This window comes from Taudactylus pleione, unplaced genomic scaffold (assembly GCF_031769625.1).
Source record: "Taudactylus pleione unplaced genomic scaffold, aTauple2 ptg000201l, whole genome shotgun sequence".
In the NCBI taxonomy this organism is placed as follows: domain Eukaryota; kingdom Metazoa; phylum Chordata; class Amphibia; order Anura; family Myobatrachidae; genus Taudactylus; species Taudactylus pleione.
This window is the reverse complement of record NW_028284603.1, coordinates 54001310-54023407: the sequence shown is the minus strand read 5'-3', so window position 1 is coordinate 54023407 and position 22098 is coordinate 54001310. Positions and strand designations below refer to the sequence as shown.

Sequence of the window (22098 nt, the reverse complement as noted above, 5' to 3'; positions counted from 1 at the left end):
CCTGATAGGACGGGGACAGTTGACAATGGCGGTGAGTTGCTCAGGATTCATCTGAAGCCTAGAGCCCAAAATTATGTGTCTCAGGAATGCCAGTTCCTTTTGCTCAAAGGAACATTTATCTAGGTTACAGAAGATTTGGTTATTCCGGAGTCGAGACAGCACCTCACATACATGCTTGCGATGACTTGCTACATCCTCTGAAAATATCAGGATGGCATCCAAATATACTACCACGTACTACTATAACATGAGTACGGAAGATGTTATTCATGTATTTTTGGAAGACAGCAGGGATATTACTTAATCCAAAAGGCATGAAAATCACGAGTGTTAAAAGCTGTCTTCCACTCATCCTCAGTCCGCATCCTAATCAGATTATAGGGCCCGCGAAGATCCAGTTTGGAAAAAATCATCACCCCTTTTATTCGAACAAATAGTTTTGAGATCAGAGGTAGGATGTTCTGGTCCTTGACGATTATAGCATTTAAATCTTGGTAATTGATGCAATGTCTTAATTCTCCATGTTTCTTCTTGAAAAAGAAAAGGCCAACTCCTGCGGGTGACTTGGATTTTCATATAAACCAGCGTTCCAAATTCTTTTTGATGTATTCAGAAACAGCCTAGGTTTCTGGAAGTGAGAGAGGAAAGAATCTTCCATGAGGAGGCATTTTCCCAGGTAATAGATCTATAGTGCAGTGCACTCCCGATGAGGAGGCAGATTCTCAGCGGATTTTTTGCAGCACACATCCCTGAAGGACTGATATGGAGCAGAAAGAGGATCATCTGGGGAGATGGTCGAACTTTGGATGATATGATGTAGAGGTCAGATTATCGGCAAGCACCTTTGATGGCACTGAGATTTCCATATGGCACTGAGATTTCCATAACAAAATGTGGGGTTCTTTCCAGTCTAATGTGGGAGCATGCTTGCGTAACCACGGAACACCCAGGATGACTCGACTCTCGGCTGATGGGAGGATATAGAAGGAAATTAATTACCTGTGAACAGTGCCAATCTGCATGGTAACTTCTAAAGTCCTAGGGATAAATTTACTAAGATTCGAGTTTGGTCGAGATGACAATCTCGGGTGAGTTTAGGCATGTTTTTCATCTCGCAAATTTACTAAAGACAAACTCGGGTGAGTTTGGGAGAGAGTTCTTTAATCTCACTCGTAAAACTCGGGTGAGATCGCAAACTCGAATCAACTCACTATTGGGCAAACTCGGAAGTACTTTTCATTAAAAAGATGCAGCTTGCAAATTTACTAAAATTCGAGATTGCAATCTCAGGTGAGATTAGAGCAAACTTGCAGAGAAATTGAAGTTTCAAAACTCCACCTCCTGAGCTGCGAGTTTGCCAGAAACATACACAGATCAGTGTGATTTGTATATATTTCTGCATGTGCACTTCATGTAAAGTGTTTTTATAAATAAAAAATACGTAGGGTCCCCCCCCAAAAGACATAACCAGCCCCGGACTGGTCAGCCAGTCCTGGTTCCAAAAATGATGGGGAACAAAACGAGTAGGGTTCCCCCATAGTTTAGGAACCAGCACCTGGCTGCAGGGCCAGTGCTGGTTTTAAATATAGGGGGGAAAAAATTGCGTAGGGGTCCCCCTATATTTTAAACCAGCACCAGACCCATACCGACCAGGGTGTAATGACACAGCCAGGAGACCCTTTTACCAGGTCTCCATGGCCAAAGCATTTGCAGGCCAAGCCGGGGATCTCAGGAGAGGTGGGGACCCCTCAAAAAAAGGGGTCCCCCCCTCTCCCGAAACTCCAGGCTTGGTCTGAAGGCTCTTCCCCGCACCCCTGGGCTGTGGGTACAGGGGTAATAATGTGTAAAATTGTTGAAAACTATTGTATTTTACAGTGGAACTACAGGTGCCAGCATGCCTGCCCTTTGGCACTTGTAGAAATACAAGTGGCAGCAGGCGGCCGGCACCTGTACCCCCACTGCAAAATAAATACAGTACACACACCGTATACAGTAACATTTTATTACATACACCTAACCAACTAACACATACTTACTTGTGCCAGCTGGTCTGTCCCCTTGTCCCATGTAGATTCCACAGGTGTACCTGGAAAAAAGATCCCATACACACTTCCTATGGTAACAAATCAGTGTTAGTGGTAGGAGTATTATCTGACTGACTATCTACCTCTTCGGTAAATTACTAATCGTTTTTGTTGTGTGGTTTGTCTTAGCCCAAACATTTCCATGTACAGTAGCAGCAAAAGTTTCAAATGCAGAGTATAAAAATTTTGACGCATCGGAATGACAAATTATGTAAAATGTGTCCACTCACAATGCCGATACGCGTACCTGCGCGTCGTACTTCGTATCTTCAGATCTTGCCTACAGCAAGGATACCAACACCTATTGGTAAGTAGCCTAACCCTACCCATAGGCCTCCCTCCCAGCACCCTAAACCTAACCTCCCCCCTAGTGCCTAATTCTAACCCTCCCCCTTAACCCAATACTTACCGTTGGGATGCCAGCACCAGGATTCTGACTGGTGTTGGGATTCCGGCGCTGGCTTTGTGAGCGTCTGCATCCTGGCTGTCAGGATTTCAACTACCTCCCCATAGTTAACAATCGATGGTCGATGGCCATCCCTACTCCAATATGTAAAATCATGTGGAAACTGAATAATTTAAGTAAGAAGGGGCTTGATAAATAGGCCCCTCAGTGGTTTTGGGGCCTCTTACCATTGGTGCCCTAGCAACTGTCTAGAGCAGTGTTTCTCAAACTCGGTCCTCAGGACCCCACACAGGTCACATTTTCCAGGTCACCCAGCACGTGCACAGGTGTACTCATTACTCACTGACACATTTTGAAAGATCCACAGGTGAAGCTAATTATTACACTTGTGATTGTGAGGACCGAGTTTGAGAACCTGTGGTCTAGAGGCCCGATTCAGACCCACTCAGTAGGCTGCGTTCGCACGCAGCCTGCCGATGTTTGCAATGTTCGCATGCAAATGCTTCGCAGTGCGCGAACTAGTCCATGCGATCGGGGAGCGTTCGCTGAGCATAGCCACCTCGCTAGAATGAGTGACAGGACGAGCCATTTGTGGGCGGTGACAGGGGATGGTCGATAGAAACGGGGGTGTGGTGGTGCGAACGCAGGCGTGCCTGAGCGTCTTAACACTATTTCAGAGGCGTGCATTATTAAGACGCAGCGTCATAGTACAGGTCACCTGGTTGATTTATATACTGAAGCACTTGCAGTGCTTGCGGCAGGGTATGGTCAGCCAAGTGCTGCGTACGCTTCCGATGGTACCAATGGTTACATACACATCCTGGAGATAACGTGTATAAGTGGGCGTCTTAAGACAGGCTGGTAGGCATCTACATACACACCGCGATCGCACGCCAAGACATAATGGGCGTGCTAATGCCTTGCCATGCGATCACAGATTTGCATAATTTCGCTGTGTGCAAACGCATCTAGCGAATGGGACTGAATCGAGCACTAGTTTCAAAGCAAAAAACAATCAAGTTCCATACACACACAAGGATTTAGTAAATGAACGATTTTAGTAAACGATTTGCGTTAATTTTTTCAGGGGAAAAATTAACGAAAATCGTTTACTAAAATCGTTCATTTACTAAATGTAATGAATGATTTTTTTGAACTACAAACGATTTTTGCATATTCCCTTATGGTGCATACACACGGTCAGATTTGTCAGATGTGTCAGATAAACGATTTTACCAACGATTTGAACAATTTCTGACTGCATTAAAATGAATGGAATCGTCCAAGTCTGACTGCAAACACATCAGATCGTTATCTGAACATCGGGAACGCGCATCGTTCAGACATGTCATCTATGTCAGATTTTCCTTCAGATATGAACGATTGAACGATTTTTTCAATCATTATCATTCAGATCTGAAGAAAAATCTGACCGTGTATGCACCATTACTGAAAATCGTTGAGTTGGTCAGTCTGACTGAACTACAAACATGAACGCGCATGATCGATAATCGTTCATTGTTTTAACTCAGAGCGTGAACGATTTTTTTCAATGATTGAACGATATCGTTATTGATAATCGTTCAAAAAATCGCTGTGTGTGTATGCACCTATAAAGTTAGATAAATAAATTGGTTTAAAAAAAACAACAACACCTAACTGTTTTTAATACAATGAAACAAGCAAAATAGAAAAACACTGTTGCAACAGTACAAGTTTCAATTTATAAATATATTACCAATAATTTCTATTAAAGAAAGGTAGTAGCAATAAGAATAGGAAAAAAAAAAGTCAATTCAGTAATCCTATAATGTCCAGCAATTTATTTTCTTGTGCAGCCAATATCCAACGTGTATATTGAATAAAGGTCAATCTGTGAAAAAAAGAATAGGTGCTCCTTATATTGATGCTTGTTTGGAAACAGCAGACATATACAGACAAATTAATAATAAACATCCAGAATCATTAGGAACCCGGCAGGGAAGACGATTCACCTCTATGGTGGCTTCCACTCTTATAAAAGTGCCCACAGATGACGCCTAATTCATCGGTTGCATAATAAAGTCCCCGGCTGTAGTTGATGAAGATTAGTAGTGTTGTCTGCATATAATGTACACAAGTCCGCTGCTCCCATATAGCAGAGGGTTGCAGTGAGCACTGACGTCCGCTATACAGCGTGCAGCTGAACATCCCATCTAGTTTTCCCGATGCCACTGCACAAGCAGAGCAGACCACACAACTCAACAGTTGTGTAGCTGCAAAACAATACCTTATGTTTATTATCTTACAACAGACATCCATCTTCTGTCCATCATCTACTGCGGAAGGTGAAACTTGAGCTATTCCCTCATTCTTGCTGAGCTGTTTCCGTTCGGTCACATGACCCCATTCCAAACTCCAGCTCATCATCCTGCAGGAGGGGAACAGCTCTGTGCTGCTTAGTGCATAGGGAGCAGCAGTGATATAGTTACTGGCGGGCAGGGCTGTCACACACAACAAGCTTTGGTTACACACTTCATCGTACATTTCTTTCACCTGTTTACAACAATGACGGAAACTGGAGCAAAAACTAACATTGATCTGAGCAGCAGTGGAAATAACGGGACAGAGGGAGGATGCTCTGTGGAAGTGGAAGGTCCTAATGAGGTAAGACTGATGTCTCTCAGGCTGGATATTTAAATAACATTTACAATACTACAATTAATACATAGATATATGATAGTGGTGTGGGAGCTGCATGTGACTTTTGGTAGTATGATGCAGCCCTGATTCGTGCAGCACCTACCATAGTTACATGGTTTCAATCATCTGCTTCTGAATCCTGGGATTGTTGTCTCTGCTGATCCGAATAGGACGAGATTATTAAACTTTCTGCATTTGGTGCAAAATGTACATTTTGTCTGCAGTTATTTTCTTATCATGGTTTGTTTTGTAGGAGCCTTTTGTACGTTTTCTTTTTCTCTATAAAGAAAATATTTGTTCATTTTTGTTGGAAATCAGCAGATTTCCCTGACACAGAAAGGCTTACACAGCACATTCCTCACACTTACCAATCATTTCAATTAAATGACTTTGTTTTTGAAGCCCATTATCTGCATATTGGTAATAGGTTTACATGTATTTATGGTGTGGGCAAAAGTTTTTGCTGCTTAATAAAGTACGTATTTTCCCATGGATCGGTTGTCTTTCATCATATAATAGCCCAACTCTTTACTGTTCCAAATAAATACAGGGGCAAAATCGGTGCAAATGCAATTTGCATTTTACACATGACTCTTAGGGTCCTATGTACTAATAATTGCGGCAGTTTTACAATGGATCTTAGTAATTTTTAATGTAAATATCCCTGCTATGTACTAAGGGAAACATGTTGCGGTTGCAGGCACCCCTGTCCCTGCAAGTTATATCCCTGGCATTTTGTAGAAGTCTTTTACAGAAGCTGACACTGTGCATGCACCAAGTGTCAATTAATGCTGGAGGCTGTGGGAGAGATTTTTAATAAAAATATCCCTGCTATGTACTAAGGGGAACCGCTGTCCATGCGAGTTATATCTCCAGCAAATTGTGGAAGTCTTTCACATTTGTGAAGGACTTGTAAGACTTCTCCTGTGGAAGCTGACACTGCGCATGCGCACAGTGTCAGCTTCCAGAGCCGTCCGGAGGCTGCGAGAGAGAAATCGAAAGATCTCTCTCCTGCTCCTGAAGCTAGATACACACTATAGTTTCTGTCCAATCTGGCTGGTTGGAACGAAAGTCTGGTAATGTATAGGAGCAAATAACCATGGACCATTTGTTCCCAGACTCCGGAAAACAGACAAAAACGTCTGCTCGGACAAACTGGTTAAATCAATTGGATTTAAGCAATTTGATAATTTTTGTCTGTTTTCCAGTGTTTGGAAACACATGGTCAATTGTGATTTGCTCCCATACATTACCAGATTTCTGTTCCAACCAGCCAGATTGGACAGATAATCATATGCCTACACACTTATCGATACTTTACATGATTTGCCCGATTCTGACGCATCGTGATGACAAATCTTTTAAAATATATGCCCAGATCGTAAGTGTCCACTCACAATGCGCGTCCCCACAGGTCGTACATCGCATCTTCAGATCTGCCGTGCTGTAGGGCAGATCAATCTTAAGGTGGCCATACACTGTGAGATTCAAAAGTTGGTCAGATCAGTTGTACGATTTCCCTTGAAAATTCTTCCCTTCAGATACAGGACGATTTGTATTTAAAATGCAACTATTTCACATAAGACCATACAATTTGATCAATCACATCACATAATGTGTGTCAATTCCTACACGATCAGTTGAGATCTCTCTGCAAAACCATCTGATCTGCGATCCAACTAGACGACGGTGGGGACGCGCATCAGTGTCGCAGAAGACTCAAAATACAACTATTTTCAAATGATTGATCTGTCCAACCAGTAGAAACTGCCCAAATTGTCTGATCAATCGTCCTGTGTATGGCCAGCATTAGTAACAATGCACTGGAATAGTTAGGAGGCACGATAGATCGTTTTGTCACATTGGACAGTTTTTACACCAAATCGTGCCCACGACTGCCGGGGAGCTGCTGGGGAGAGTTCAAGGGGAAATCGGACACAATGTCGGATCGTGAGCACATCGTCAAGTTCGTAGGCACCTTTATAGTGTGTACCTAAGCCTCCATAGGTTTAAAGCAATTTACACCATAAGAAAATGGTGTAAATTACCAGGGCCAAACTCTGAAAAGCTTTTGCTTTTTTTGGAATTTAGAAACCAGGGCTGTCGTCAAAAATTGTGAGGGACTATCAAAATCCCCCCCCCCCTCCGTGTTCCCGTGTTTCTGCAACTCCAGCCCTGCAGTGTCTCTCCAGCTCCAGACAGCACTCCTTCTGTCTCTCCAGCCCGCCCCGCATCTAGCCCCTTGCAGCCCACAGACACTTACCTGCTTCTGTGTCTTCTGGCTGCTCTTCTTTGTGCTGCGGCCGACTGACTCCTCTGTCCGTGGTGTGGCACACGGGATGTAATGACATCACATGTGCCTTGCCTCAACAAGGAAATACAAAAACCTTTATTGTACCAGGCAGCCATCGGCAAGCGGCTGCCTGGATGGACCCCACAGTAATGAATAGGATAGATCCATCTCGATCCACTACAATGATCAGGAGGGCGCGGGCAGCGGTTATAGATGGATAGCTCTGTGCACCCTTGACAGCTTTGCTCCGTCACTGTGCAGCTCTTCTGGTATTAGCGGTAGAAACTAGGGGCGGGCCCCCCTTCCTGCCCGGGACTCCAGGTTGCGGGGAAGGGGGGGTTAGATTGTTGCCCCCCCCCCCCTGATGCCAGTCCTGTTTAGCACATAGGAGTCAGATCGTAATCCCCATTGTTAAAAAATAGGGACTGTGATCTGCAGTGCTAATTGGCACTTTGCCGGAGATTTCTGGGAAATCTCAGGCATTGTGCCATTAGTACATAAAATTATGCAGCATACTTTCCTACCAGGGCCGTAACTAGGGTAGTGCGGCCGGTGCCATCGCACAGGGCACCACAGGGCAGGGGACGCTGTTTGGTCCTGTCAAATTTCTGTTTATTATCATTCTCACTTGTAGCTTCCTCTTATTTCATCCCCAGCATCTCCTGTCCTCCCCCATCTCTTCCCTGGTCCTTCTCCATGACGCCATTCCCCTTTTTTTGGGTGCATTATGTCCCTTTGGCACAGGGCACCAAAATGACTAGTTACGGCTCTGCTGCCTACCCTCCCAATTCGTCCGAGAGCCTCCTGAAAATCGGGTGCCGCTCCTGGCCCCCTTCCCCTCTCCTCCCCTGGAAAAGCAGGCAAGCCTCCCAGGGGACGCCGACCCCTCTGGACCCACCGCAGTTAAAACACAACAGTTATGACACGATCGCATGACCAGACTCCGCACTCCGCCCGCAAATGCCAGGTAATATGTCCGGCTGCACCCCCTATACCGTCCATGCCCCCCTGCTATGCCGACCTGGCTGCTCCCTCCTGAAGGGGGCAGCCAGAATGTCGACAAGCCTGCACTGCAGTTTCTACATAATTTTATGTAAAAAAAACATCTTGATACATATGCCCCTCAGTCCCTTCAACTTCAAGCTTTGTGTTTCTGGCATCTAAACTAAACTCAGCTAAACGTCAAATAATCATTAGTAAGAGATCAGTAACTGCTTCTAACTTCATTATCTACATTTGAATATTATGTGACCTGAGTACAGTCTTGTTTTATATTAACAACTGAGCTGTGATAAAGTATATTCAGGGCCAGAGCAAATCTTATTTATGCCCACATTCCACTATTGGGCTTTTCCAGCAGAACATTACTCTGGGTCTGAGCCTCTTTCTCTGCAGAATTGTGATTACAGCTGGAAATGTTCACGGAGAGAGTAAAAATGTCACTTAAACATCCTGCCTGTTACTACGGGATTGGTATGATTTACCGCCCGCCGCATGCCGACAGCAGAAGCCCGACAGTGAAGATCCCGACAGGTAAGTATATTTTCTAACCCAGTGGTTCTCAAACTCTGGCCCTGATTCAGAGCCGGATGCTCTGACAGAGCGCTCGCTCTGAATCAGGGCCGTCCCTCTTTTTGACCACCCACAGCTATAGCGAGCGGCCAAAATGATGGTCGCGACCATCGGGCTTGCGACGAGACCCTTGTGGTAGGGTCTCGTCTGCCACAAGCCCTGGAGTGCTTTTGGTTCTATTAGAGCCAAAAGCACTCCCACTCCCATGGGAGCGCCTCCGTCTGGGCAGCTACACCCCCGGCACGCCCACCAAAGGGGGCGTGCTGTCATTCGCCATCGACAGCACGCCCCCTTTGGTGCGAGACCCATAATGACGGCTTGGCTGTCGTTATTCGGGTCTCGCGCATGCGCACGACGGAGCCGCCTCCGTCATGTGCACTTGGCCAACATTGACCCGCTTGCGAGCGCTCAGCCCTCGTGAGCGGGTCTGAATCAGGCCCTCTGTCCTCAGGAACCCGCACAGGTCACGTTTTGCAGGTCACCCAACAGCTGCACAGGTGTATTTATTACTCACTAACACATCTTAAAAGATCCACAGGTGCAGCGAATATCTCACTGAGGAGACCTGGAAAACATGTACTGTATGGGGTCCTGAGGACTGAGTTTGAGAACCTGTGTTCTAACCTCCCCCCCCCCCCCCCCCCGCCCCCAAGTGCCTAAATCTAACCCACCCCCCCCCCTTCCCCGCAGCCTAATCCTAAATCTTCGGGCGGGTGGGGGGTGCCTAACCCTAACCTCCTGGGGGTGCCTAACCCTAAGTACCAAATATTGACATGATATAATGTCAACAAACCGTCCCTGGACATCTAGCGGTGACTTATCTGCACGCAGAGGTGTCTTCCGGGCCATAGGTGGAGCAGCTATGGCGCAGACCTCTGACGGAGCAGCGTTTCTGGTAAGTATACTCCTCCCCTCCCCCCCCCCCACCCCCACCCCCTATTCCTGATCCCTAACGTCCCTACCCCCGCAGCCTAACACTAATGCTGCATACACACGGTACAACCTGCACAACCAACGATATCGCTGATAGATTTCCCTTCACCTTTCTGTAGTGCAGGGCAAACGAATTTGGCAGTGCACACTGATAGATATTTCAGTGAAGTCATCTCTTGACATGCAAATCATGTTGAAATCGTCCAAGTTGGCCTGTATGTCCATGCGGGAACGTGCATTGTTGTTCGTTCGCTGCATAAAAATGAATGGTATGAACGATTGATGGTTATCATTCATATCGTTCATTAAAATCGTACCGTGTATACGCACCATAACCCTCCCATCCCGCAGCCAAACCCTATCCTCCCCTCCCTAAGCCCATATTTGCCGACTTATAAATTCTCCTCCCCGGATGAAGAAGCAGGTGGGCGGAGTTAGGGGTGGGGCGGACCGGATTGCATCATTAAGCCCCCTCCCCTAACGGGAATTTGATGTAACGATGCATGTTTGAATTGGGAGGCAGGGCTAAATGATTTTCATAGAATTGCGTCATTAGGCCCTGCCTCCAACGCACGGACCTGTCGATCCCCGCTAATAATATCCCCATTCTGCCCTCCTCTCTAGGAAGTGGGCAGAATGCGGGAGAAGTGCCTACACTTCCGGGGCTGCGGGGGGGTTACCCGAAAAATCAGGAGCCTCCCATGAATTCTGGGAGGGTAGGCATGTATGCCTAACCCTCCTATCCTGCAGCCTAACCCCAACCTCCCTACCCCTGCAGCCTAACCCTAACCATTCCATCCTGCAGCCCAACCCTCCCACCCCGCAGCCTAACCCTAACCCTCCCATCCCGCAGCCTAACCCTAACCTCCCTACCCCCGCAACTTAACCCTAATGTCCCTCCCATCCCGCAGCCTAACCCTAACCCTTCCATCCCGCAGCCTAACCCTAACCCTTCCATCCCGCAGCCTAACCCTAATGTCCCTTCCATCCCGCAGCCTAACCCTAATGTCCCTTCCATCCCGCAGCCTAACCCTAATGTCCCTTCCATCCCGCAGCCTAACCCTAATGTCCCTTCCATCCCGCAGCCTAACCCTAATGTCCCTTCCATCCCGCAGCCTAACCCTAATGTCCCTCCCATCCCGCAGCCTAACCCTAACCCTTCCATCCCGCAGCCTAACCCTAACCCTTCCATCCCGCAGCCTAACCCTAATGTCCCTTCCATCCCGCAGCCTAACCCTAATGTCCCTTCCATCCCGCAGCCTAACCCTAATGTCCCTTCCATCCCGCAGCCTAACCCTAATGTCCCTTCCATCCCGCAGCCTAACCCTAATGTCCCTTCCATCCCGCAGCCTAACCCTAATGTCCCTTCCATCCCGCAGCCTAACCCTAACCCTTCCATCCCGCAGCCTAACCCTAATGTCGACATTCTGAGAGTGTCAGGATTTCACATTTTGGTTATCAACATATTGAATCATACTTGCCAACTATCCCTGATTGCTACTATTTCAGGGAGTCTCCCTGACAATCTCCCTGATTGCACCTTACCTCCGTTATAAAGCTGTTCTATAAACGGAAAACTCAGAGAGATATATACATTCAAATGGGATCATTAGTATAATTTCCTGCATTGGTTATAAGGCACAATGATCTCTATGGCTACATGCATTTTCTGAGAAGTATTAGTGTGTTTTCATCAACAAATAGATCTTACTAACTGCTTTTGGGCTCATTTACATTTGGAAGTAAATCAAGTTTAGGACACGCCTCTCAGATGTAGCAGTACACGCCCACTGTACAACCGCGCTCATAGGTGCTACTTTCACAATCTCCCTGAAATGCTTTTACAAAAGTAGGCAAGTATGGAGTGAACATGTCGACATTATGCCTGCATCCCCCGCATCAAATACTTGTGGATGGCGTATAAAGGGCCTGATTCAGACTTGGGAATAGAGTAAGAGCAAGTAATTGTGCACCTGGACAAACCATGTTGTAATGTAAGGGGTGCAAATACATACATTGTTTTTTTTACATGCAGGGTAAATACTGGCTGCTTTGCATGTAGCCCACAATGCTGGACAACTTTATTTTTAAACCGCAATTATTTTTTTTTCAAATATCTTTTTATTTTAGTTTTTCAGACAGAAAAATACAAAAAATAGTAACAAAATACTTGTGTAAATATAACAAAAAGGAGTCATTAATCAATATGTTTGTATTTACTCTGTCATATTTAAAGACAAAAAAGTCGACCAGAATTTAAACAATTATTATCAAGTATCTCAGACTGACTACAAATGAATTTAAACAATGTAGTAATAAGGAACTCTAAAAGAAATTCCAATCTCATAAATCACATAGAAACTGTAAAGATTGAGAATTTCAGTTTTCCAGATTCTGGTATTTTATTGAATAAAGACAATATATATCTTTAACTAAATAATACAAAATAGTACAATAGTATAGAAACTAAAATAAATATAAATAGACAATATTCATAACGAAGGGGAAGAAAGAAAGGGAATAGAATAGAGGGGGGGGGGGGGATAAGTACCCATATTTCTAGGTGCCTCTAGGGCTGAGTCTTCTATAGTAGAGACATTTTAATAACAAAATTCTTCCAAATCTCTCAAGGGAAACAGACACAGTATATGAACTAAACCAGCTTTTGGTGCAAGTACCATGTTGTGGTTTCAAAAATGTTGTTAATATGGGATTGAGTGGTGTTATCCAAATGTGATATATAAAATCCCCATTTTCTTTGGAAACGTTCTACACCCTTCTCTATATCTGGGAGAGTGTTGCGCCGGTCAAAGTAGAGTACTTAAAGTAACATATGTTTGACATCACCAAGAAAAGGAGGGGTCTTTACCGTCCAATTTATGAGAATAGCTTTCTTAGCGATCGTCACTATTGTCGTAAGGAGCGGTATTACTGTTTTTTTTATTGTGTGGGGACACATCCCAATTACTAAAATTAAAGCTAAAGGGTCTTTTAGTAGACGTAGTGATAGCAAATCATTTATAAAGCACATAAGTTTATCCCAGAATTTGCAGATACATCCACATTCCCATATATTGTGCCAGAAGGTGGCTTTAGAGGCTTTGCACTTCACACACTGTCCTGTCTCATCTAATACCATATGAGCTCTACTACTCTGTGAAATATAAGCCCTGTGTAAAATCTTCACATGGACTTCCTGTAGGCGAGCTGAGTGTAAGATTCTCAAGGTGGTCTCATAATATCTCAAAAGAGTTTCAGGAGAATTTACTGTGGGGATATCTACTGCCCATCTCACTGCGCATTTATGCCATAGGGAGTTTGCTTTAGATGAAATGAATTCAGTTGTCAAAAATTTGGTTTTGTAATTATTTTGTATTGTGAACCTAAATATAGATTCTAATGCATCTTTTGCACCTGGGTCTTTCAAAGCAGGAGGTATATGTTGAATAAAATGTCTGACTTGGAGATACATAAAGAATTGCGAATTAGGGAGATAAAATTTTCTTTAAGAGTTTGAAACGTAAGAAAGGTGCAGATGGATGGTAGCACGGAAGCTACTTGGTGCAGCTAATGAGCCGTGAGGTGAGTGGACTTGGAGGAACCGGACTGGGACCGGCAGGAAGGCTGACTGAGCTGGTCGGATTATTAGTAGATGGGCTTGCAGACGGATGGTAGCGTGGAAGCTACTTGTTGTGGCTTGGGAAGCCGTGGGTAGGCGTTGGTAGCTGGGTGGCTACGTGGAGCGGCTGGATAGCCGTGGGTAGACGCTGGTAGCTGGGTGGCTACGTGGAGCAGCTGCATAGCCGTGGGTAGACGCTGGTAGCTGGGTGGCTACTTGGAGCGGCTGGATAGCTGTGGGTAGATGCTGGTAGCTGGGTGGCTACGTGGAGCGGCTGGATAGCCGTGGGTAGACGCTGGTAGCTGGGTGGCTACTTGGAGCGGCTGGATAGCTGTGGGTAGATGCTGGTAGCTGGGTGGCTACGTGGAGCGGCTGGATAGCCGTGGGTAGACGCTGGTAGCTGGGTGGCTACGTGGAGCGGCTGGAGAGCTGTGGGTAGACGCTGGTAGCTGGGTGGCTACTTGGAGCGGCTGGAGAGCTGTGGGTAGATGCTGGTAGCTGGGTGGCAACGCGGAGCGGCTGGATAGCCGTGGGTAGACGATGGTAGCTGGGTGGCAACGTGGAGCGGCTGGATAGCCGTGGATAGATGCTGGGTGGCTACGTGGAGCGGCTTGGGAGCCGTTGGTGAGAGATGGTAGCGTGGAAGCTACTTGGAGCGGCCTGGGAGCCGTAGGTGAGATATGGTAGCGTGGAAGCTGCTTGGTGCGACCTGGGAGCCGTGTGGAGAAGCTGGTAGCGTGGAAGCTACTTGGAGCGGCCTGAGAGCCGTAGGTGAGAGATGGTAGCGTGGAAGCTGCTTGGTGCGGCCTGGGAGACGTGTGGAGAAGCTGGTAGCATGGAAGCTACTTGGAGCGGCCTGGGAGCCGTAGGTGAGAGGCTGGTAGCGTAGATAGCTGAACGCAGCAGGCTTACGGATAGCACTGGTCTAGGAACCAGCAGGAGCCTGGGACATACTGGTACACAGAGGTACAGCTATAGCACAAGTAGTACACCACAGAACGTAACAAGATGTTCAAGCACCGAGTGCTATTAGAGGAGGATCTATATACCTAGAGTCTGGCAGCGATTGGTGGACACAGACAGGTGGTCTGGCAGTGGCATTCTGAGTGGAGCAAGGCACAACATGCAGAGGGAGTAATCATCTCTGCAGCCCTTGAGAATCAGGACCACACCTGTGATTCCAATTAAGACTAGCAATGCTCACAGACAGAGCAGGGTCCAGGTGATTAATCAGTTTGGGTAGGAGAGCAGTCTGCACACACAGAGATGTCACAGCCAGCATGATTCAGCCAGAGCAGATGTCCCAGGAGAATTACAAACACAGATCCATGGAGCAGCTGGCAGAGGTAAGTCACAAAAGGTAAAAACTAGCCAGGATTGTGACAATAGGGTTACCCCAAAGAGTGTTGTATTTAGTAGAGCAAGCGTTTCGGTTGAGTCTCCGGTTGATGGTCCACCACGCCTTGTAGGTGTCACGAAAAATCATATTTAAAATTTAAATTGGGGAGTTTGGGTTTAGGTGTGTGTAAAAGGGCACTTGGAGCAAAAGGAGAAAGTAGTTCTGTTTCTAGAGACAGATCCGTGTAAACATTACGTTCAAGACACCAATCTAACACATATCTATAAAATACAGCTTCTGAGAAGTCCTTCAGATCCGGGATACCCAAACCACCCTTCCCTCTATTACCCTGAAGCTTAGCTAGAGCTATTCTGGTTTTCCCGCCGCGCCACAATAATTTGGAGTCTGCTTTTGAGCAAATGTTAATATCAATTTGGGTAAAGGCAAAGGGAAGCATTTGAATCAGACAAGCAATCTTTGGTAAGATTATACTCTTCAGGACCGCTACTCGTCCCATCAGTGACAAAGGAAAGTCACGCCAATCCTCCAATTGCTTATTGATTTTCGAGAGCATTGGGGAAAAATTACAGCTGTATATTTTAGTAGTTATTTCGGGGATGTAAATTCCTAAGTATTTTAAAGTGTTCTGCGATCTTAAGAATTGGGAGCAAACAGTGGGAAGGATAGAAGGGGAATTTGCTCCTAAATATAATAACTCAGATTTGTGGAAATTTACTCTATATCCCGAGAAGGATCCAAAGCGTTCAATGTTTTCTAAAACTGAGGGTAGGGAAGTCTCTGGATGGGAGACAAATAACATCATGTCATCCGCAAATAGAGCCAACTTGGATTCTACTGTTCCTATCTTGATACCAGAAAACTGCTAGTCTTTCCTCAGAGTGACCGCCAGAGGCTCCAGTGCTAATGCGAACAGCAAGGGGGACAATGGACATCCCTGTCTTGTCCCCCTGCCTATCGCAATAGGATGAGACAGATAACCGTTGCAGGCTATCTGGGTTGTTGGACTAGCATAAATAGCAGAAATTAGATTTATAAAATTTTCAGGGAAGCCAAAACGTCTTAGAGATTCAAAAAGATGATCCCATGTTAGTAAATCGAACGCCTTTTCGGCATCCAGAGAGAGAAGCAAAGGCGTCCCTTGGCTCTCTTTGAGTTCTAATCCCTGCATAATCGAAATAACTCTCCGAATATTGGTTAGTGAGTGTCTACCCATGATAAAACCTGTTTGGTCTGTATGTATTACCGATGGAAGACATAGCTTAAGACGATCTGCCAAAATCTTTGTGAAAAGTTTATAATCCGAATTTAGTAGAGAGATAGGTCTGTAAGACCCTGGTTGTTCAGGATCTCTTCCTGGCTTTGGGAGTAATTTAAGAATAGCGCTGTTAAAATAAAGTGGTAAAGACTTATTTTGAAGTATATCCATTATACATTTCTAATAAAGTGTCTCCACATTGGGGGAAGAGAATTTTCAAATATTCTCCGGTAAGGCCATCAGGTCCCGGAGCTTTATTGGGTTTGAGTTAGCGTATAGCTCTAGAGAGTTCCAATATCGTAATGGGGGTACATAGACCTTCCGCAATTTCTTGAATGATCTGGGGTAAGTGTAATCCCTCCCAGTGTGTGTAGTCTATTTGACTGTTTGCATAAAGATCTGAGTAAAATGTCCTAAGCGTTTCGGATATTTGTGCACCGGTGTGTATTCGATTACCTTTTTGATCTATTAGGGATTGAATGATATTTGTTGTGCGAGGGCCATGTAATAGATTGGAAAGTAGACGTCCTGTTTTGTTGCTGAATTTGTGGAATTTAAAATCTGAGACATATTGTGATCTATCATGGTAGTTTGACACAATGGAATCAAAAATCAATTTTTTATCTAGGTATATTCTTTTTTGTATGGGAGAAAGTGTTAATTTATATGTTTGGAAAGCGTCAGTTAGTTCTCGTTGGGCCTTATGGTAATATTTATAGTAATTCCTCGTATGTTGTTTAACATAGGATATTATTTTGCCTCTTATTACTGTTTTGGACGCTTGCCAGAACAAACAGGGTAGGGTTCGTGAGCCTGTGCTCCCCATTATCATTTTTATATTTTTGCCAGGCAGACTCTAGCATGGATCTAAATTCTATTGAGTTGACCAGGTGTGTGGGGAATCTCCACTGTCTATAAGGACCTTTGTCAACTTCTTCAGTAATAGTGACCCGAATCAGTGCGTGATCAGAAATACAGATCATTTCAATATGCGCCTATTGTACCTTAGGGAAAAGGTTAGTCGAGATTAACAAATAGTCAATTCTAGAAAGAGAGCCGTGAGCAGCCGATAGGCAAGTGTATTCTTTTTCTAATGGATGTAGCGTTCTCCATAAGATCTAATTGTTGTTCAAAGGATGAAATACCAAGTTTAGGTGGTTTAATTGGACGAGTCCTAATTGTCTGTCTGTCTAGAATTGATGACGATATGATATTAAAATCTCCTCCCACTATAAGCCTAGTCCCAGTAGGTGAGTTTAGTTTATTAAGAATTTTTTGGAAGAAAGATCTGTTATATACATTTGGGGCATAAACATTGCATATTTTGTATCTAGTACCATTTATAGTCACATCAATTATTACAAAACGACCCTCTGGGTCCAGGACAGAGGAATGTATCACATAGGAGTGCTTTTTATGTATTAATACTACCACACCTCTCGCTTTTGGAGGTGAAAGAAGCATAGGCCTTAACTTTATATTGGAACATGTTCAATTTATTTATTTCAGGATCTAGTAGATGGGTTTCCTGAAACATCATCAGGTCAATGCGTAGTTTGCGAATATAAGTAAACACTCTTTTCCTTTTAATAGGAGATTGCAAACCACCCAGATTCCACGAGCCAATGTTCAGGGAGCCCATTGTGTAGGAGATAAATTAGGTCTCACACTAGCATCACTACTAAAGGTTATCCCATATACAAGACTGGCAGTAATAAACTTTAGTGTGTTCTTAAAAGTCGCGTGTTGCATATTAAGTACATTATCCTCATCAAGTCGGGGGAGAGGGGTGGATTAGTAAGTGGAAAGAGAAGTGAAGGGGGGGAAAAAGAGACAGAAGAACATTCAAAAAATAAAAACATATATAATTATCCTCCAAAGGGAGGTAATCTATAACTGAAGCCCTCAGGCAACGCATTGAAACCTCTGATATAATTAGCATCAACACCCAAAACCTCAGGCAAAGAAATAGGAAAAGAAAAGAAAAACCATATAACCCATTATACTCTTAGCCTGCCACGGCCCTATGATATGAGTGTTGACATTTATCATGTATAGCTAGAAGAACGTTAAAATACACCAGCAGAAGAGAAACAAGTATGATAATAGTAGTAATTACCACATTCATTATGCAGCTTTCATTAACATATTGAAGGAAGTCTCTAGGTCATCCCACTGAAGAGACAGAGTGGACGGGTGGGGATGTTTGAGCAGCGTCGCCTTCTTCCGATAGGAATGCCATCGCATCTGCTGCCGTGGAGAAATCTTGATATGAGGAGCCATCAAACATCCGAAGGCGTGCAGGGAACAATAGTGCAAACTTGCGTCCATCCTTAATCAGCCGAGAGCACACTGGATTGAACTCTTTAAGGGCTCTGGTGACCTCGGTAGAATAATCTTGGAACAAAAATAGCTTGGTGTTTTCCCACATTAAATTGCGCTTGCGTCGAGAAGCTGACCAGATGGCTTCCTTATGTGTGAAATTTAAGCATTTGAAGATGACCACTCTAGGCCTATTTGAACCTGTATATCTGACAGGCCCCAGGCGGTGCGCTCGTTCAATTACTAAATCAGAGCTAATATCATTCAACTCTTAACAATTCAGGAAGGGTCTGACGTAAGAAATGGTATAAGGCAGCTCCCTTGATAGATTTAGGAAGTCCCACTAGTCTCAGGTTGTTCCTTCTGGAATGAATTTCTAAGTCATCGATCTTACTGCATAGTTGATAGTTAGATTTTTCCAACGTTTCACATTTACTTTTAAGAATTTGTATGTCATGGAAGTTGACCCCCACTCTATTTTCATTTGTGTCCACAAGAGTTTCCACATGTGTAACATTAGACTTAATGTCAGCTATAGCCTGTGTAAAGATGGTTGCTTGATCTTGCAACATCGGACCCATTGTGTCTTTTATAGCCTGCACCATTGATGCATAACTTATAGGCTGTTCGGGGTTGGATTGTGTAGGCTTAGTAGAGATCAAGTCGAAAGATTGTAAGTTAGAGTCTTTCACTTGTGGCTCAATAACAGCGGCCATGGTGGAATCTCTGCGTCTGTCTCCCTGTTGTTTCTGACTTGATTTTCCTGGCATCAGCGGAGGGAAAAATTTCTCCATAAAGTGGAGACACTCAACAAGAGATGTGTCAAATAAAGAGGGGGGTCGCGGACGCCTACAGGGCGGTTAATATATGGTCGGGGTGGCAGTGGAGTTTCGATATAGATCTATTCCATATCTCGCCGGAGGCCCAGGGTTAGTAGAATTTTTTTACAACATGACAGAGAGTAGTAAGCAGGCCTGTATAGTGTGTAGCAGGCTGGGGGCGAAAGTAAACAGCATGCACCATATGAGGAGAAAAGGACTCCGACCAGCAAAGACTGTCAGAGTCTGTCTCAAGAGTAGGGAGAACAGAGAGACTAATGAATCTCCGTCTCCAGGTGTTGTGTTCCTGAGCCGTGAGCCGCGACCAGCGCACTGCTCTCAGCGCTCCTCAAAATGGCGCCGGCGTCTCCTCTCAGGTCCACTGTAAGACACACTCCGGAGGGCAGCTCTGGATCCTGAGGACCGCCGCGAGAGGGTGGAAGTAAGTCTCGGGGGAATCGCTGCAGGGCTGAGGGTGAGGGAGTGCCTTGGTGTGCGGCGTGTGTAGTAGCCGTGAGTCCCGTCTAGACGCGGCCGGAAATCGAGGCCGTGGCTTGTAAGGCGGTTGGAGGCCGCAACCCGCGGCAGCGTGAATACTCACTGCCCGATTCCGCGGACCTCGCGCGCCCGGTAAGGTGTTATATTGGTGGGTATGGTGGGTGGAAATCAGTCACCAATACGTGTCGGGAGCAGAATATTCCCCTTAGTCAGCGGGAGCTCAGGCTGCACGCATCCATCTTCTTCAAAGGTCAGGCCACGCCCCCCCTTTTTTTAAACTGCAATATATAATTCAGTTTACACATGCCCCTCACAAATCTAATGGTGCATACACACGGTATGATAAAAATGAATGATAACGAATGATAATGATAAGAATAAGAGACGAGGAGGCTCTTCTGGTAGACGCTCTATCGGTCCAGTGGACCTTTCACTGTGCGTACCTCTGTTCTTCCTCCTTCCTTGAGTGCTTTGAAAACTCAAGCTAGAAGGAGGCACGCTCCTGTTGATAGCTCTAGTGTGGCCCAGACGTAACTGGTGCTTGGATCTTCGGAGTCTCTCCATAGTCACTCCAATGCTGTTGCCTCAATGTCCGGACCTGTTATCTCAAGGTCCTTGCCATTACCCGGCCCTGGGTCATCTAGCTTTGACGGCGTGGCTGTTGCGACAGCCCTCTTAAGGTCCTGGTTTTTTTTCCAGCCCTGTAGTTAACACCATGCTAAGAGCTCGGAAGCTTACTTTTTGCAAGAATTTACCACAGACTGTGGCATTCTTTATTTGGATGGTGTCACCCTAGAGGCTATGATCCTCAGGTGTTTAGGATATCCAGGGTTTTGGCTTTCCTACAGGCAGGCTTAGATCATGGTCTTCGCCTTGCTTCCCTGAAGGTGTGGTTTCAGCGTAGGATTGCTACTCTTCCTGATGTCCGCACCTTGATGCACTGGACTCTCTGAATGTTATATGAAGAATAAATGAAGGACACATGAGCATTATTATAGTCAGGAAAAAACAAAGTTTTCATTGATGTTGGGTTATACCAAAGGTTATAGTCTGACATGTCTATATCTGAACATTCCACTCGAGCAAGGCATATTCTCCCTGTAGTGAATTTCCAAGTTGGGTTAAACATATGGTTGCAGTGTGCTGTATTTTGCTAGAATATTACCAGTTTCAACCTGACATGATATAAGCATAATAAAAAGTCACTTTAAACTGGCAGAAAGTAGTTACTGGGTTAAAAGAAAAATGTAATATTCCCCATATGTATTGCATACGTAACCATCTACAAAAAAACAACACAAAATCCATAGGTTTTTTGTTTTGTTTTTAACTGTGTAATATTTTAATCTGGGTCTTATGTTTTCTGTTTATCTGACACTTGCGCTGGAGTGATCCTTGTCATGTAAAAATGGGCGTGGCTAACAGTATTCATCCATCTATACTATAGTTTTGGATGGTTTTTATCACCTTTGTATAGCTCGTTGTGTCCTCTCTATCTCAGAACTTGGGCATTTTCATCAGTCACACTAGTTTTGTAAATGTTGCACAGTAAACGTTTGTTGAAAACTAAAATTAAAAGTTCTATTAAGAGTATTATGTAGCAGATGTAGGTTTATTCCATACTTTCAGCATATTTGCTGAGGTATGGAGAAATAGGAGCAATTAATAAACATCTAAGCTTTCTTCATGTTCTGCTTTTGTAGTGTAGGATAGAAATAGTGACTATTTTTGAAACAATAAAAACCACAGCAAAAAAAAAGAAATAAATAATGCAACTAGTGTCAACTTCTTAAGGCACACATCCACTAAAAGACCTCAAAACGACTGCACGATTACGACATTGTAGTTGTGTAGTGGTTTGTCAGTCTGTGATGTGCCTACACTGAACGAGCAGTCGTTCAATGTAGACACATCAATCATCTGCAAACATGCTGAATCTAACGGTATCGTCAGGTTGTACAACATATTTGTACGATGATAGATGTCTAAACGAGCAGCGGGCGTGCGCATCACTGATCGTTTCCGACTTAGTTTAAAAAAAAAAATCTGTAAAGGATTTTCAAACGATTATTGAACGATTACGATATCGTTATCGTTCAATTGCTCAATTTAATCTTCTAGTAGATGTGTGTAGCTTACAAGTGTCAGATTGTGTATTTATATAAAGACACACAGACCCATCTTTGTGTGTGTGTGGGGGGGGTTGTGTTAAAGTTTTACAGATGTTTTCTTGGCAGAATTGATATTTTGCAAGGG

At 44.7% G+C, this 22098-nt stretch overlaps 1 protein-coding gene and 1 pseudogene across 3 annotated transcripts in view; one reads left to right on the top strand and one right to left on the bottom strand.

The window, feature by feature from the left end:
• The first annotated feature begins 4595 nt into the window (after window positions 1-4595).
• The window catches only part of LOC148518409 (two pore channel protein 2-like), an 87201-nt gene continuing 69698 nt past the window's right edge, over window positions 4596-22098 (top strand). For 2 of the 3 annotated variants that reach the window (XR_015878986.1, XM_088477391.1), the window contains exon 1: window positions 4929-5136. Coding sequence is in view for 2 of the 3 variants with exons in the window: in XM_088477391.1 (XP_088333517.1) it covers window positions 5038-5136 (99 nt within the window). In the remaining variant the exon portion in view is untranslated. The other variant, XM_088477392.1, reaches the window with a different exon arrangement.
• Window positions 18372-19320, bottom strand: LOC148518410 (uncharacterized; annotated as a pseudogene).